General features: G+C 39.0%; 1 protein-coding gene across 4 annotated transcripts; it reads left to right on the top strand.

The window, feature by feature from the left end:
* Positions 1-2,523: 2,523 nt before the first annotated feature.
* zgc:162331 (uncharacterized protein LOC793007 homolog) lies at positions 2,524-16,371 on the top strand. Of its 4 annotated transcripts, none has more exons than XM_058986307.1 (6): positions 2,524-3,070; positions 5,924-6,115; positions 7,057-7,207; positions 8,599-8,693; positions 10,789-10,847; positions 12,492-12,680. In XM_058986307.1, exons 1-6 carry the CDS (start codon positions 2,920-2,922, stop codon positions 12,537-12,539), a joined length of 696 nt encoding a protein of 231 aa, XP_058842290.1. In that variant the 5' UTR covers positions 2,524-2,919; the 3' UTR covers positions 12,540-12,680. The 4 variants fall into 4 exon arrangements, with proteins under 4 accessions (XP_058842290.1, XP_058842291.1, XP_058842289.1 ...); XM_058986306.1 differs by having other exon boundaries at positions 2,535-3,070; positions 10,789-10,968; positions 12,492-12,659; XM_058986308.1 differs by lacking the exon at positions 8,599-8,693 and having other exon boundaries at positions 2,532-3,070; positions 12,492-12,659.
* The last annotated feature ends 27 nt before the right edge of the window (positions 16,372-16,398 follow it).

The following is a 16,398-nucleotide window of genomic DNA, read 5'->3' as shown; positions in this document are numbered from 1 at the left end:
TATTCTTGAAATGTATTTGTTTTCGATTGTAAGTCGCCCTGGATAAGGGCGTCTGCTAAGAAATAAATAATAATAATAAACCAAGCTGTTTCTTTCTAATTTCACAATTTCACAGATGATGTGGGGCACTTGCTTCAAATCAAGTGAAGTTGAAACTTAAGGGTGCCTTTTTATGAAATTTCTTGACCCCTGTGGCAGAATTGGGAGTTTGTAGGTATTTTGCTATTTAATTATCTTCTTTTGTGTCATCTAGTTCATCTTTTCCATGAGAGGTATAGCTTTACAGGATGAGAGCCCTTACTGTGGCAGGGTCCAGTCTTAATCTTTTATATCTCAGTTCTCCTAAGGGGGCAGCTGCCAGAATAATAACAGCTTGCTTATCCGATTCCTGACTGCAGTGGCTGGGCTGGGAGTGGAAACGAACATCACACACACACACACACACACACACACACACACACACACACGCACACATCTGTTCTATCAATCTTCCTCTCACACATCTTTAAGCATTTCAGTACTGTGATTGCTGTTCAGGGCTCTCCAGATATAAATGTCATGTTTAAACCTTGTTTTTTTATTGTTCAACTATGAACTACTACTGAATGTATGAAGAATGTGTTCAGCCCTGATTTTGTCATCATTTACCATGATTAGCCATTGCAAGACCATTTGACTTGGTAATTTGATTGTGATTCAAAAGGTGCAGTTTTTCTTTTTAAACTTGGTTATCAATCCAAACTTTCACATGTACTTCAGCCATCAACACCAGGTAGAAGGATATCTATCATCAAATAGAAGGAGACGCAAATGGATGGAGATGCAGATGGATCACATTAGTTTACCGTAAAGCTACGTCTTAGTTGGTGCTTATCTTGGCAACAGCCGAGTTCAAATCAGCATGAAATTTGAACATCTACTCTCATGTAATGGAAACCATAATCAGGGGTTACCTACAATCAAAATGTCCCTGTAGTATAATTAATTGGTAGACATGTTTTCATTAGGGATTATAACCAATGTATTAATTCCATAAATCATATCTGTCTTCCACATATGGTTATCTCACATGTGCAGATATGAACGATGAACACACATCTGGTTCTGGGCTAAAGAAAGCTCTGTCTGCATTCCTTATTTACAGACAGTCATGAACTTCCTAGGTCAGTGCTTTCTTTCCTGTCATTATCAATTAGCTGCTGCCTCTCATCTGACATACTTTTCAGCAACTGACATAATTTGTCCCCAAGATACTGCTCACATGAAATCACCTAAGAAGAGAAACAGTAAGAGACTCTGTGAAAGAAAGTCATGTGAAGAAAGCTGATATATTTCTCAATTAAAAATAAATAAATTAAAATGCAATTTGCTAAAGCATGATTTTTTCTAAACTGCACACCTAAGGAACACAGTACTTTAAATTCCTTATTGTGAGACACACACAGTGACTCATACATATAAACGCCCTTGTATGTCTACATAATGTACATTTTGTTCAATCCAGTAGTAAAAGACCACTTTTTTTTTTTAAGTAGCTCGAAAAATATGTAGAATATCTATTCACTCACAGCTCTTAATGGCTGCGGTAAATAATTCAAACAAGATTCTAAAACAGGACTGAGGCCTGGACACACAGGTTTACGTCACTCTAGAGCTTGGGTTTGTTGACCTACTTAAAGACGAAAGAGCCTACTTTACAGATCATGACTGCTTTGCCCTACTAGCAAGTAGCAACTAGAGTAATCCCTGGCCTGAATGTGTTAAATGAATTAACAAAGTTAACCCTAGCCAAAACCTTAAGCATAACACAGAGACCATGACCAGGTGACATAGTTGGAAATTAGGTAAAGACAGAGTTGGTGAGTAGAAGACACTTTTTTTTACATAGATAGTGATTAATGTACTTTATGGAATGTGTTACCAAGCCCATGTTTGATGCTGAATCAATGGGGTGACAAAGTTTTAGGATACTTGACAAAAAGGTAGGATAAATAAGCTACTAGGAACCGGATGGGCACTGAAGGCCTAATGACAGCATCTTGTTCTGAATTCACATCACCAACTGGCGAGAATACATTCATTCCTGGACCTTCCTCAGCCACCTGCCAATTGTGTCAAGTCTTGTGTACTGGACTTTTTTCCACTGTGGGATAAGTTTAAACCACCATACCCATTTCACTTGTGATGTACACTCGATTGGAATTCAGAGATGAAAAGCTGGTGTGGTAATAGGCTCAGCTTTTACCTTTAAGGGAGAGACAGCTGTGAACAAACTCAGCTTTCTTTAAGACATAAAGTAGTTATCAAAGAGTGACCCCAAGCTTAGATAATTCTCATAGTTCTGTGGTGGATGTTCCACATGCTTTTGACCAGCCTCCCAACCTCAGTTTAATGCGAAGATACAGGATTTCACTACTCATACAAGCCCTGCCTGCTGTTCTGCACCCTATATTTCAAACACACTCACACACTCACACATACACGCACATACTATTTATAAGAAGCCAGCTTTGGTATTTGGCTTTAGGATAAGGATTTAAGTGCTGAGTGTTCTGATTACAGCACCAGGGGCTGTTATGCAAGAAGCCCAAGCTTTTCTACCAGAAAGCACTGCATTGTAAAGAAATGAAAATAGACGAGGGAGGAGAAACAGTGAGAGGGTGGCAAAGACAGAAAAGGTGAAGGGAAAGAGCCGTGGGAGGCAAATCTAGAGAGAAACAAGGAGAAATTACTTAGGGAAGATAGAGGGAAGGAGGGCTAGAGATCCCGTGGAAATAGGTTAGGAAGCTCAAGACAGACAGCCTTTATTCTTAGCTCTTGTGATTCCTGCACACTGCTGCAAGAAAATACTTTTGGCATGCTGGTTTAGGAGCTGGAGAGGAAGCTTCACTCTCCCCACCGGTGTGGCACACCAGGGGCATGGGGCTGTGGCACTTCCTAGCCTGGATGGTCTGGGGGCTTGTGAACCCAGCTTTTGCTTTCTCCATGTACGAGAAACCCCTCAGTATTAGAATGCCCACCGCTTTCGACCAGGGAAACACCACAGTGGCTGTGACCACCAACATCTCAGGTAAACACAGGTCTTTCTTTCTTTCTTTCTTTCTTTCTTTCTTTCTTAAACTCGTTGATTATTATTTTTGGTGCCAAATACACCATGAAATGCATTCCACAATTACCCTAATGTTATTGTTAAGTGCACCGTTCTACTTTGAAAGTAACTAAATGTTTTAAAATTCCCCACTTAATTTGCATGCACAGATTAAAGTGTTTCCCTCACTTATTTGTATCAGTTACTTATGGGTGTTATTAACACCTTAATATACAGGGCGATTAGAAAGTAAGTTTACCACATCAATGCACCACAGCGTTGATGTGGTAAACTTACTTTCTAATCACCCTGTACATTATGTGATATCAAACACTAAGTTGCATCTTCCTTGTATTTGGAGACAGAGATCTACCGATAATGATAATAATCAAAAGAGGATTTTTCATTTAGTTATGAGGGAGTCATTTTGAATGTGTCCTGAATTTATATTATTGGATATTATTTAAAAAAAAATAAAAGGCAAATTCATTTAATTGAGATAGTAATTAAATTTTACTAGTTTTCATCTCATAATAGTGCCAGACAGCTTTTATATTCTGGTGCTTAAGAAGGTAACTCCTGAACTGTGAAAGAGCTTCCATATGGCATTATAACCTTTGCAGTTTAACAATCTCTGTATATGTCTCTTGTGTATGTATATACAATACAAAATGATACTTTCATTCTCTAGCTTTGTATTATGCATAGTAGTAGTAGGAGGAGAGAGAGAGAGAGAGAGAGAGAGAGAGAGAGAGAGAGAGAGAGAGAGAGAGAGAGAGAGAGAGAGAGAGATTATTGTTACACTTATCAGGTGTGCTTATTAAGACAACATCATCCCAGGACCAAGTTCCTAATAGTTTACAATATTAAAATTACAATGTTTGCTTTTCATGCCAACTTTGTAGCATGTCATTTATGTCTTTTACAAAAAAAAAAAAAACACAATGCAAAACTACCTGTGCATATCCCCTGCAACTATACCTCAGTTGACTCAATTTCATAAATCTTTGCATGGACATTTCAATTTGTTAAAATAAATTATTCAACATATACAGTGTATTGTACTGTACTTCTAGTTCAGAGTAATCATTAACCTGTCCCCCTAAGTCAGTAAGAAATGCAGTTTCACTCTTACACTCTGATGTATCAACTATACTTGGAGGGTAGATTCTGAGAGCTCTGTTGTAGCCACAGAGGCATTTTAAACAGTTACCAGGATGTGATGACTAAAATCTGTCCTCAGCTTCATTGTGCATTTGTGCTTATTAAAACATGGAACACAAAATTCATTTTGTGTACCAATTGTCATTGCAGTTGTTGTGCAATGGGACACTTTACCTCTAGATAAAATACATGCTTTGGAGCACAGCTCCAGAGCTTGGACAGCCCTGCACTGCAGTATACAGTATAGTATAGGCTTACTGTTTGACTTCTTAAGAGAAAACCAGTAAGTAAACAAGGCAATAAGACTTCTAATCAGATATACAAGGTGATTATCACTCTGGGAAACTTGCTTAGCCCTTTAATGTGTGACAGGTAATGAAATAAATCCATAAATCGTTTCATAAATAAGTTGTGGACTTGCAGTGTACAGTACATCTCACATGGGCAATTTTGAAAGAAGCCAACCTATATTTTCATATCTGGTACTAAGTTAGAGAAAGCTTGTTAATTTGATGGTTAATTTTTTTGGTTTGGATTCAGGGTAACACAGCAAAAACAATGCATAATTATAACCACACTCCATAAAACACTTATGAGTGTCTTAGCATTTTCCGAACATCATGATTGCTTTTACTATTTTTTTCTGAAAACAAAGCGTTGATATTAATAAATAACCTTACATGCACCTTAGTTATTTCTTACTAGTTCTCTAACAGTTTGTTTTTCAGTTTACAAAAACATAGCGTGGTAGTAAATGTGAAAATTAGTATTTTTACCACCAACAGTGGACTGGGATAAAACATTTTTTTAATGTGGTTTGCAAGTAAAAAAACCTCAGGATTTGATCCAGGCAATCTGATAGCGTGCCACTGTAGAAATAAATATTTTATAGCCATCTTATCTTTCTTTAATCAGAAGCTATTCTGGGAGTTTCACATGGATGTCTCCCAAAGCCCTTGGGGAAACCAAAGCAGGGGGTAAAGACACAGCTCCCTTCTGACAGGTGCAGCACTTCAGAATGGAGAGCACTTACAGAACACATCCACCTTTTTTCCCATTGCCTGTAGGCAGAAAATTACTTTGTGGAATTTACTTTGTTATTGTACAACTACAGAAAAGAGCTCTGCTGATGACACAGTAGTTCATTCTAACATATCATTTACCTTCAATTTAGAGTCTGCATTTGGGACTTGAATTTACACACTCATTCCTAATGCTTGGTCCTTCTTCAGAACCACTGCACGCACATACAGAGGGACCTCATAATCACTTAATAATTGCACAGTAACTGTACTGTATACACCTGTATATGCAGCACACTTTTGTGTAAATGGGCTGCCCCTCACGTGACTGATTAGCATGTTATGGAATCCTTGACATAAACGATGCTGTGTTGAAAAGTGTCCAATTCGTTTCTTCCTTTCAATTCGTTTCTTTCTCAGTTTTATAATATTTACATGAGTGGCAGACTGGAGTAAACACTATGCAAATGAATCCCCTTGACCTTGAGGAAATTAGGTGGGAAAAAATATGATCTAATACAAGAGACAACAAGCTTGCTTTTGCAATTAACATGTCTCATTCAGTTTTCATGAATTCTAATAGTTGGCACCCACCTACAAAATGCAATTGGTTATAACTGAACAGTTTTTGCCCCCACTGTCTCTTCAGCCCCACACTGTGCGGCCCTGCACCCCCTGCATCACGGCTCCTTCTATGTGGAGGCTGGGTCGGGCACCTCTCTGGGCTCTGTCCTGACGTTCTGGTGTAACGAAGGGTACCAGCTGGTGGGCAGTGAAAAAGTTACCTGCATTGTCAAAGAAGGCGCCCCCCAGTGGAGCAACTACCTACCTGCCTGTGAAGGTAAGAGATGAGCTTTGAATATGTGGATCCACCGTGTAGAATTAAACTCTCCCATGAATCTATTTATTTAATATGATTGTAGCTAACATAATAATTCCGTAACGCTTACCCATTTTGCACTTCCATTAGCTACATATGTCTCAAATGTACAGTTTGAAAAAACAGATAAAACACACGTGTTGCCCTGGATAAGAGCGTCTGCTAAATAAATAATAATAATGTGCATTTTCATTTTAAAACAGACGACAGATGGCACTGCATTAAGTTCTCATTTTGCTTCCCTTGGCTTCCAAGAAGTCTGTTACTGCTTAATGTCTTTGGTCATTTCACTCCAGTAATATCTTCCGGGTTAAATTATGTTACTGGCTGAAAGCATGTCTGTCAATAGGGGAAGCAGCTGATTGGTTATTGACAGGAAAGAAGCCATTGAAGAGGTGGATGTGCACAGAACTATTGTTAGCTACAATTACTTTTAAGGCTTTGGAAATCTAGTGCTCATGAAAGGTGAGTACGGTATTACTAAAAGGAAACATTGGCAGACTAGCTACTGCCTATAATAGCCAGTGGTATGGCAAGAGTCAGGCCCTTCATTGCACCTCTCTCCTGCCCTGAACACCCCCTGCCATTTAGTCCCAGGCTTCTCTCAAGTAGAGACTTAACATTGTGCAGAGATGAAAGGCTAATGTATAAGATGTTAACTCAAAGGGAGTGAAAGTTGTGAAAGAACACAGCATCCTTTAAGACATAAACTAGCTTCTTAGGAGTACCCCCAGGCTTGCATCATTCTAGCAGTTCTGTGGTGGTTTTGGGATGTGTGCAGTAATGCCCACATTGGACTAGGCTGAGACCAAATCTTTTAAATGGGGGTGCAGATACTAACCCAAGCAAGCCTCTGTTCTGCTGACATACAGTATGCTAACCCCAGGCTCTCTCTATCGCAGTGATTCCCAAGCCTGTGGACCGAGGGCTACGCGTGGCAGTGCTGGTCTCAGTCATCAGTGGCATCGTCATCCTGTCCATGTCTGCGTCCTTCATCGCGTGCTGTGTGCGGGAGAGACTGCAGCGGGCACGTGACAGGAGGAGGGACAGCAGGTAGGAATTCTGGTGCATTTCTCTGTTCTGTAGAAATATTTTTCAGACAGTTATCCTAAATTTTCAATATTAATGTTTTTTTTTTATATTAAGTCCTATTGGATGCTGCTGTGGGAATATATAAATATATATATATATATATATTTCATTTTGGAATTTTTAGATCCAAGGACAGAATCTTATGGTTCCAAATTACGCTATGAACATATAATATAAACATATTTTCTAAACATTACGTGCAATATGAACATACATAGGGGCTCATTCACTAAAGGGCGGTGTCCACGATTCCTTATACCACGCAGTAAATGGGATTTACCTTGTGTTAAATAACACATAGTATTTTTACAGCTTCCCATTCATTTGCACTGAATTAATGAGGTTGAATTATGTAAAACAGACTGGAAAATACAGCTAATAAGGCCTCTGATATCAGGTATTCACTAAGGGGTGAGATGTTGTGACGGGGTGCATCGGCAAGGGATGAGCATCACAAGCATTTATTTACACTGCATCCTTCACCATCACTATCTTTAACACCTGTGATCACCCTTTAAATACACCTTTAGCTGGAGCATAATTAATCATTTAATTATTTACTCAATTGACAGCTCCAGCCACATCCCCACGTTTTTGCAGGGAGGAATTTAACCCCCTCCCTGCCACACAATATTCCCCACACCTTTACCCATGTACAGGCAGGGGTTTTAATCTGCCATGCTGCCACAGGTGTCTTAAAATTATTTAAAGATATCTGAAAATGCATTTTAGATATATCATATCAGTTGGCTTGCCATAATTAAAAGCACCCCATAATTCATTGTGTACATAAAGCAAACTTTTTTTTACTTAAAAACAACAATTTATTTAATATTTATTGAAAAAAAACCCACTATTAATTCCTTTTACACTCTAATTGGAACCCTTTATTAGCAAAACATTATTTAAAGATATATGTAATTCACTTTGAGATATCTACTTCATTTTTAGATATCTCAAAATGAAATTTAGATATCTTCAAAATTGTTTATTTACAGATGTCTCAAATTCATTTAAAGAGATCTCTAGATATTTCAAGATATCTTAAAAAGCAATTTGATAGATCACTAAAGGATAATTTGGCTTGCCAAATTAAATAAGCAATTGAAAGCTAAAAGGTTTAGTTGGATTATAAATAACTGGATTTCTTTTGTGGCAAAAAAAGAAACACCAATTTAGTGCTAACAATGGCAAGTGTATTGTTATAATTCAAGTAACTGATGTCATTGTTTCTTTAAATATAGTAGGACATGTAAGTTAGTATGTGTATTTTTTTACTTAGTTGGTAGTTAAGTTAATTAAATGTAAAATGAAGAAATACAGTGCTACTAACATTTTTTATTTTATGACAGCTCCGGTACTTTTTTTCCCTACTGCACCCGATTGCAGGGTTGCAGTATCCTGATGGGCGAATGCAGCCAGAAAGCAGACTGCAATTCACCTTGTGGTAAACTGTCCTCATGTGTAGTAAAATACAGCGTGTTAACTGGTGGTTGTATATGCTAATGAGGTCTTTTAGCTGGTGGTATTTTTTTCAGCAAAAAACATTAATGAATGCGGCAGTAAACTGGAAAGAAATACCATGTGGTGCGGTACAGTTAACACCCAGTAAAAAGGGTAAAATACTGCAGAATTACAGCATGAGACGCTGAAGTGCCCTTTGGTGAATGAGCCTCAGAGAGTGCTGTGTGATTATTTCACTTGAGAACAGTCGTAAATATCCTGCTCAACCCCTCATGGGTTATTCATCTGTCCTCATTCATGGAATATCTACAGTACTCTGAGAAGGTTCACAGGCTAGCCTCGATATAGTGTTTGTGGCATACATAAACTCATTTTAAAGAACACACTGGGGACACTAATAAAACTGTTTACTGTTAATTATAAATTAGGATCTGGGAGTATACTGGAGGTTGAGAGAGGGAACTTCTTTTGCTTTTACTACTGTAGAATTTAACTTTAATATAATGCTATGCAAGTTTGAAATGGACTGGTACTAAGTAGCAATACCCTTAAAAAAGTTTACCACAATCATTTTGCACAGTAATTTTGCAATTTTCTCATTGTTTTCCATGGTTATATTATGCATTTTTACTATAGTTTACCATGGTTTGCCATACACTGTATATGCTTTACCATATCTCTCTGGGCTTTATAATGCATACCGGTACTTTACCATGCTGTGCTTTTACTATGGTACACTTTTATAAGGGCAGTAGCACAAAGGCAGCTACAATGGTATCAGCAATTGGCAGAATGGTGCCACACAAGTAACATTTTTGTATTTTGATATACCAGTGGTATTACAAGGGTATGAACCAATACACACTGCTGACAATCCGTTGTAGTACCATCATAGTACTGTATCAGTACCAGATGTTGTGCCACCGTATTTGGACTATTATGCGACATGTAATCATCCATTGTGTAGCCGGTCCAGGTAAGTCTGTGACAAATTCAATTTGTCAGACTTTAATGTAAGGACAGGTCACATTTGAAACGGAAGACTTTTTTTAGAGCTACACCGCAGGACATTGCCTAATCCCTAATCTCACCTCAACTTCATTAAAACAGATTGTCATAGTCCTGCTCAGTTGGGTGCTATGACGTCAACCTGACACCAATCACTAATCCAACCTTAATGAACAAGCCAGAATAAAAACATTGCCAAACCACAAGATCTCATCCAATTAGACTACTAAGAGAGATGTTTAATGGTTGCTGAGTTTTCAGCCAGCACTGTGTAAACACTCATAAAGAGGGTCCTCTTAATCATGTAATAATCACACAGTAACTGAAAAATATGTGCATAAAAGTTCATCAAATTTTAGCCAAATGCAATCCAACATGTCTATGGAGGCTAGAAGTGCATGATAAACGTTTGGTAAAGACTGATGCAAATTCAACAGTGTTAGCCAATAAGAGTAACAGACACACAGAAATGATCAGCAGAATTTTTTTAATGAGGATCTGAAAAATAGGTAAGTTTGAATAAAGGTGCCAATCATATAAAGACACCATATCCACATAAAGGGCTGAATTACAAAAGCAAAGTTAAGCATGATGTGATTGGTGCTACCTTCTTGACCCGACTTTCATTTTATCAACCCAAAATGGCAGCTCTTGAAAACTTGTTATATGGGATCTATTTAACATGTTTTCTTTACTTGTGATGTTATTGTCACAATCAGGAGAATGACATTAGGAACAGCTGTGGCTGTAGATCAATTTACTGCCAATGCAGAATAATTATGTGGGATATAGTATGTTATGTTATTATGTAGCCCAACAAATTGGTTTTGGGGTTTAAAGAACACATATTCCTCAACCTCCCCCCCCCCCCCAAAAAAAAAAAAACTAAACAAAAAACAACCTATTTATTCAGGGTGTTAGTGAAACGTCTTTCATTTAAAATGTGTATTCTATATCTGAAGAGCAGACAATTATTTATTCAGGGATACAAGAGATATTTAGTAAGGCAGTAAAACAGGAAACAAATACTCGACAGACCCTATAGCTTTTTTGTTTTCTTGTTCTTCCAGACATCAGAAAGGTAGCAAAAGCCTGCGAAGAAGAGCATGCTGGAGCGAGCGAGAAGAGGGTGAGTGGGAAAGAACACCCCCAAAACGCCTCCCAAGCCAGCTGGATTACCGCCTATCCGCTCCCAAAAGCCCCCTTTACCTGGGAGAGTTCAGGGGGTATGAGAACCAGGGGTACCAGAGGTAGGGAGCATTGGGGTTTTCATTAATAAAGTACTTGTATATTATTATAAATAAGGAGGCTGTGTGGTCCAGTGGTTAAAGAAAAGGGCTTGTAACCAGGTCCCCGGTTCAAATCCCACCTCAGCCGCTGACTCATTGTGTTGCTCTGAGCAAGTCACCTCCTTGTGCTCCGTCTTTCGGGTGAGACGTAGTTGTAAGTGACTCTGCAGCTGATGCATAGTTCACACACCCTAGTCTCTGTAAGTCGCCTTGGATAAAGGCATCTGCTAAATAAACAAATAATAATAAATGTTTGACAGCTATTTGCAATCCGATATGCTGATGGATGTGGCAAGATTCATTGTATCATTAGGATCTTTTTATATTATAAGAGTTCAATTGTTGGTGAAAAATAATTTGTTCTTAATCATAACAGTAATATTTCAATGGTAATGATCTCCAAATAAAATGCAGGTTATTTCAACCTTTTCATTCACTTTTGGCCTAACAAGACCCCTTGTGAAAGGGGGTTGTGGGTATCCGCTGTTGATGTTGTTGTAAATGGATTTATTGCTACCAGCAAAGGTAGCACACAGGAGACATACAAAAGTGTAAAAACAAATGAGAACAGAAAACATTGAAAAGAAACAAAGTAATAACAGGTTGCCATCAACACGACGAGCGCCACTCCCAGTAAGGGAGGTCCAGCTGACACACACTCTTATACCTTTAAGAGGGATTTAAAATGCCTGAAAAAGTCCCTGCTCCAAGTAACGATACTGATTTGACACACATGGTGGTTGGAGGTTTTGGCCTCTTGAGGTGTGTTGTCCGAGGTAGCGTGGACGGTCCTGTCCCAGCTTTTAAGCAGCCTCTAGGTGTGTCAGCATTTCCCTTTCATGGGAAGACACCCTGCTGGGACACGCCCACCATCCAGTCAAGGAACTACAGCCGCCCAATCCTCGGCTGCGATTCCCTGTAAGCAAACTCAGCTGGCAGGGCATCTCTGGGGGAGTGCCTAGCTCTAATTATTTACAAAAAATATGAAAGGAAAATCAAACATAATACACAAATATACTTTCATGTGCCTCAACCCTGTCACACTACTCAACAAGTTATTTCACTACCTTTCAGTCAAGTATCTCCGTGATGACATTGTCACAATGCACAAAATGAAAATGTAATATTTCTAATAATTATATTGTTATGGTCCAAAGTGCGTAAAAAAAGGGAAAGGTCTAAAAACCCATTGATCTAAAACATTCCAGAATACTGCCATGCCTGATGTTGACAGGAGTTAAGTTCTATAAATGTGGAGCATGATTTTAGCATCCACTTACAAATCAGCAAACACATTACAAGCGATATTTGACCTTGTGTATTTTCTGGTTAGACCAGATTATAGACTGCAGATGGAACAGATAGCAGTCCCTGTTTGAAATGGTGTTGAAATAAGAGTTTTATAGACTGGTTTCAAAGGTCCAGGAGGAAACCTCTGATCAAGTACATATGGATAGCTTTGTTATTTGCGTTTGCTTTTCCAGGAGCCAAGAAAACCTGCTGAGAGTGCCGTCACGAGGACTGTATTCTGAACCTCAGGTGTACCCCCACGTGGTGCTACAGCGAGTCCCGACACCCACCGCCCCGGTCTACCTGCACCTTCCCGCCCAGCCTGCAGACTCTCATACTCAGATCATGTCATCATACACCAACCCAGCCTACTGTAGCCCACAGGGGACCCCGCAGAGGCACTACCAATAGGAACCTGAACACCTACGTCACGTTCTGTAGGGACTGCTTCTCCGTGTACACTAGCTTCCTGGTGAGAGTGCTTTTCCAGGCACACTTCCTGTACAGACTGGAATGCCTTCCTAGGTTAAAACCATGGTACTGTTGTTGACTGTCACTGTTTCCAGGTCTCTCATGGAATAACAATCTGGTTGTGGTGAATCACCATGGTCTACTGAATTTGAATGCGCCTAACATGGTTAGGGTGTTATATACCAAGCATGGTCTGACAATGATTAGCTATAATAAATCAGGGTTGTCCATGTTAAACATGGTTTAACTGTAAAAACAAAGCACAACATGGGCTAACATGGTTTAAATATGATACATTCATCTGGGCAGGGACATTTTATGGTGTTCATTATCAGTACCTTGAACCTTTCTGGGACCTTTTATAAACACCTGTAAACTGAATGAAGGTTACCTTACTGTATGTGGCATTGCACGTTCAAGCACACTGTTCAAAGCATATTTCTGATCCGTTTTAAAAAGGTTTATGTAAATCCACTTTCAACCTCCTGTTGTATGCTCCTCTTTCAACCCGCTTTTGTTCACACTGGCAAACTGGATACATAAAAATGACTTTTGGAAGAAGAATTTTGTGAATTTGACTTGGGTAAGCTGCAATGGTCCAAGGTCCCAGGGGTGTAGTCAATATTATTGAGGTCCAAGTTTTCAAAATGTAATTTGTGTTTTATTTGTATAATTAGTATTGTTATAATTAATACTATTGTGAAAGTATCGGTTGATTTCCGAAACCAGAATATAGGGGCAATTTGTCTGAACCGAAGTATACTATAAATGAACACTGAACAGTGCTATAAATGAGAAATTGAACATGACTTCTAGTCAAAACATGTGTCATTGCATTTATTAAGTGTCTTTTAGTATTTCTTACTTATATAGGAAACACATTTTGGTAAAACAGATGGGAAAGCAATGTAATCTCGGGTTTGTTTTGATTGTTTTTCATCATTATATGTCAAATGAGCTGTTTAAATACTGCGTCTATCAAACTGTAATCCACCATTGCTGGAAATGCCTCCTGTGACGTCACTGGTTGGAGAAGGCAGCGGGAGAAGTATGTGAGTTTGTGAAGTATGTAAAGTGCGTGTAGTGAAGTAATTGAAGTGTGTGAAGTACATGAAGTGAAGTGAGCAAAGTGAGGTGTGTTAACGTATGTGAAGTACATGAAGTGTGTGAAATAAGTGAAGTGTGTGAAGTGAGTGAAGTATGTGAAGTGAAGTGTGTGAAGTATGTGGAATGTGTGAAGTATGTGGTGTGAGTGAAGTGTTAAGTACGTGGTGTTTCGAAGTGAAGTGTGTGAAGTATGTGGTGTGTGAAGTGTGTGAAATACATGGTGTGTGAAGTGAAGTGTGTGAAATGAAGCGTGTGAAGTACGTGAAGTGAAGTGTGTGAATTACGTGAAGTATGTGAAGTGAAGCATGTGAAGCGTGTGAAGTATGTGAAGTGAAGCGTGTGAAGTACATGAAGTGAAGTGTGTGAAGTGAAGCGTGTGAATTACGTAAAGTGTGTGAAGGGTGTGAAGTGAGTGAAGTGAAGCATGTGAAGTACGTGAAGTGTGTGAAGGGTGTGAAGTGAGTGAAGTGAAGCGTGTGAAGTACGTGAAGTGTGTGAAGGGTGTGAAGTGAGTGAAGTGAAGCATGTGAAGTACGTGAAGTGTGTGAAGCGAAGTGTGTAAAGGGTGTGAAGTGAGTGAAGTGTGTGAAGTATGTTAAGTGTGTGAAGTGTTTGAAGTGTGTAAAGGGTGTGAAGTGTGTGAAGCAAGTGAAGCGTGTGAAGTGTGTGAAGTGTGTAAAGGGTGTGAAGTGAGTGAAGTGTGTGAAATACGTGAAGTAAACAAATACCAACAATGGCAAGCATTGCGTCAGTAAAGAAACAACCAGCTGGTGTACATTGAGCCCCTGGTTGCACAAACTACTAGTACAAAGATTTAAATGTGCATTACCACCGTCTACCAAATAACAGCAATAACCGGTTAATAAAGTGGCTGCAGGCAATAAAAGGAAAACTGTCCCAGACTTATAACATGCTCGTGTAAGCAGCATTCACTTCCTTGACAGTGATTACACTTTTAAAGGCACGTTCAATGCCGATGGAACTTATATTAATGTCAAAAACAGCTAATTAAAGCACATGGCCTGCCCGAGGTGTATTTAACTTTTCAGAATACGACCACACCCGGTAAAGGCACTCTGCGTGGAGTGCAGGTTGCACCCTTTAGCCTGGACGTCACCAGTTCAAGTCCAGGGTAGACCACTGCTGACCGTGGACCAGCGGCTCCTGTAGTCTGGCCGGGCACCTGCGGGCTTGCTTGTAAGCTGCCCAGAGCTGCATTGTCCTCTGACGCTGTAGCTCTGAGGTGGCTGCATGCTTCGGTGGACAGCATGTGTTCATCTTCGCCTTCCCGAGTCAGCGCAGGGGTGGTAGTGGTGAGCTGTGCCTAAAAATAATTGGCTATTCCAAATTGGGGAGAAAATAATCTAAAAAAAGCAAACAATTGGCGACTACTAAATTTAAAAAAAATTATAAAACTTGGCTCAAATTCACATGGCACTGAAAAGTTTTTACCAATAGATTCTAGCTTTTCAAAGTCTGATAAAGAACTGTCACTTCCAATGTTGGAGTGCTGTGAGATTTGCCATCGTTGTTTACAAACCTGCCGGTCAAGCACTACAACCAGTGACGTCACAGGAACACATCAACATTTAAGTGCTGGTTGCCATAGTTTTTCAAGTCTTTTTATTGTGTATATGATACAAACAAGGGTGTTTTGCATGGGAAATGTTATCTTTAGCACTTGAGTAATTTAAAGTCCTGCCATTTCCCTTCCCCTTTAAACTAAGTCCTAAGATGTACATTGCTATAAAATGTTTTTAAAGTGTCCTATTTTGCCTTACCTCAATCCACATCAATTCCCCCTTTTACTCTGGCTCAGGCAGCATCTAATTACACCCACTCTGTAATGCAGGCTACTCCCCTGGGTCCTATAAACTGTACCACAGCAAGCCCTTGAGGAAAAGTCTGGAAAACTAAAAAATATAAAGCAAAACGATAAGGGATTCACAAGAGTGTTGTTACAAAAGTGAAGATTTCAGTTTTATCTTCTCTGACATTTCTCTGTTGATACGTTTAATAAAGTCACTTTCTATCATCATTCTAAATAAACCTCTATAAATAAGGTGACCAGATTTTAAAGTCCTTAAACTGGGACAGTATGGAAATATTGTGAATAACTTCCAACTTCCAAGCTATGGGAAAGATCTAGGGTTTTTATTGTCAATTTGTTTAATCTAAAACCATATTGAAAGTGAATGCAGACTCATGGTGGTAAGTGGAGTCTTTTACTTTAAAAACTTTTTTTGTGAATAAATGATTTTAATGTCTTTGTAATGTCATTTCTACACAAGTATAGTTATTACATTACACAGTAGCAATTCAAAAATATCAAACTCCAAGATTCTATTTTATTGTCGATTACTGCTGCAAATCCCTTTTCTGCCTAAGAAACTGCATCTTCTCTCTTTGAGTTCCACTTTCCATAAGCGTTGCAAGAAAGGTTATGGGGACACAGGGACCAGTGTTCCAAAATTGGGACGTCTGGTCACCTTATATATACATGTGGCAAAGTGGTAAAGACGT

The sequence above is a fragment of the Acipenser ruthenus genome, chromosome 14, assembly GCF_902713425.1.
Source record: "Acipenser ruthenus chromosome 14, fAciRut3.2 maternal haplotype, whole genome shotgun sequence".
Lineage (NCBI taxonomy): Eukaryota > Metazoa > Chordata > Actinopteri > Acipenseriformes > Acipenseridae > Acipenser > Acipenser ruthenus.
Note: the sequence above shows the minus strand (reverse complement) of the source record. Positions and strands in the feature narration are given on the sequence as shown.

Coding starts and splice junctions, on each gene's coding strand:
- zgc:162331 (XM_034032530.3), top strand. CDS start 2,920: ATGGGGCTGTGGCACTTCCTAGCCTGGATGGTCTGGGGGCTTGTGAAC. Junction 6,116..7,056: donor CTACCTACCTGCCTGTGAAG/GTAAGAGATGAG, acceptor TCTCTATCGCAG/TGATTCCCAAGCCTGTGGAC. Junction 10,969..12,491: donor GAGAACCAGGGGTACCAGAG/GTAGGGAGCATT, acceptor TTGCTTTTCCAG/GAGCCAAGAAAACCTGCTGA.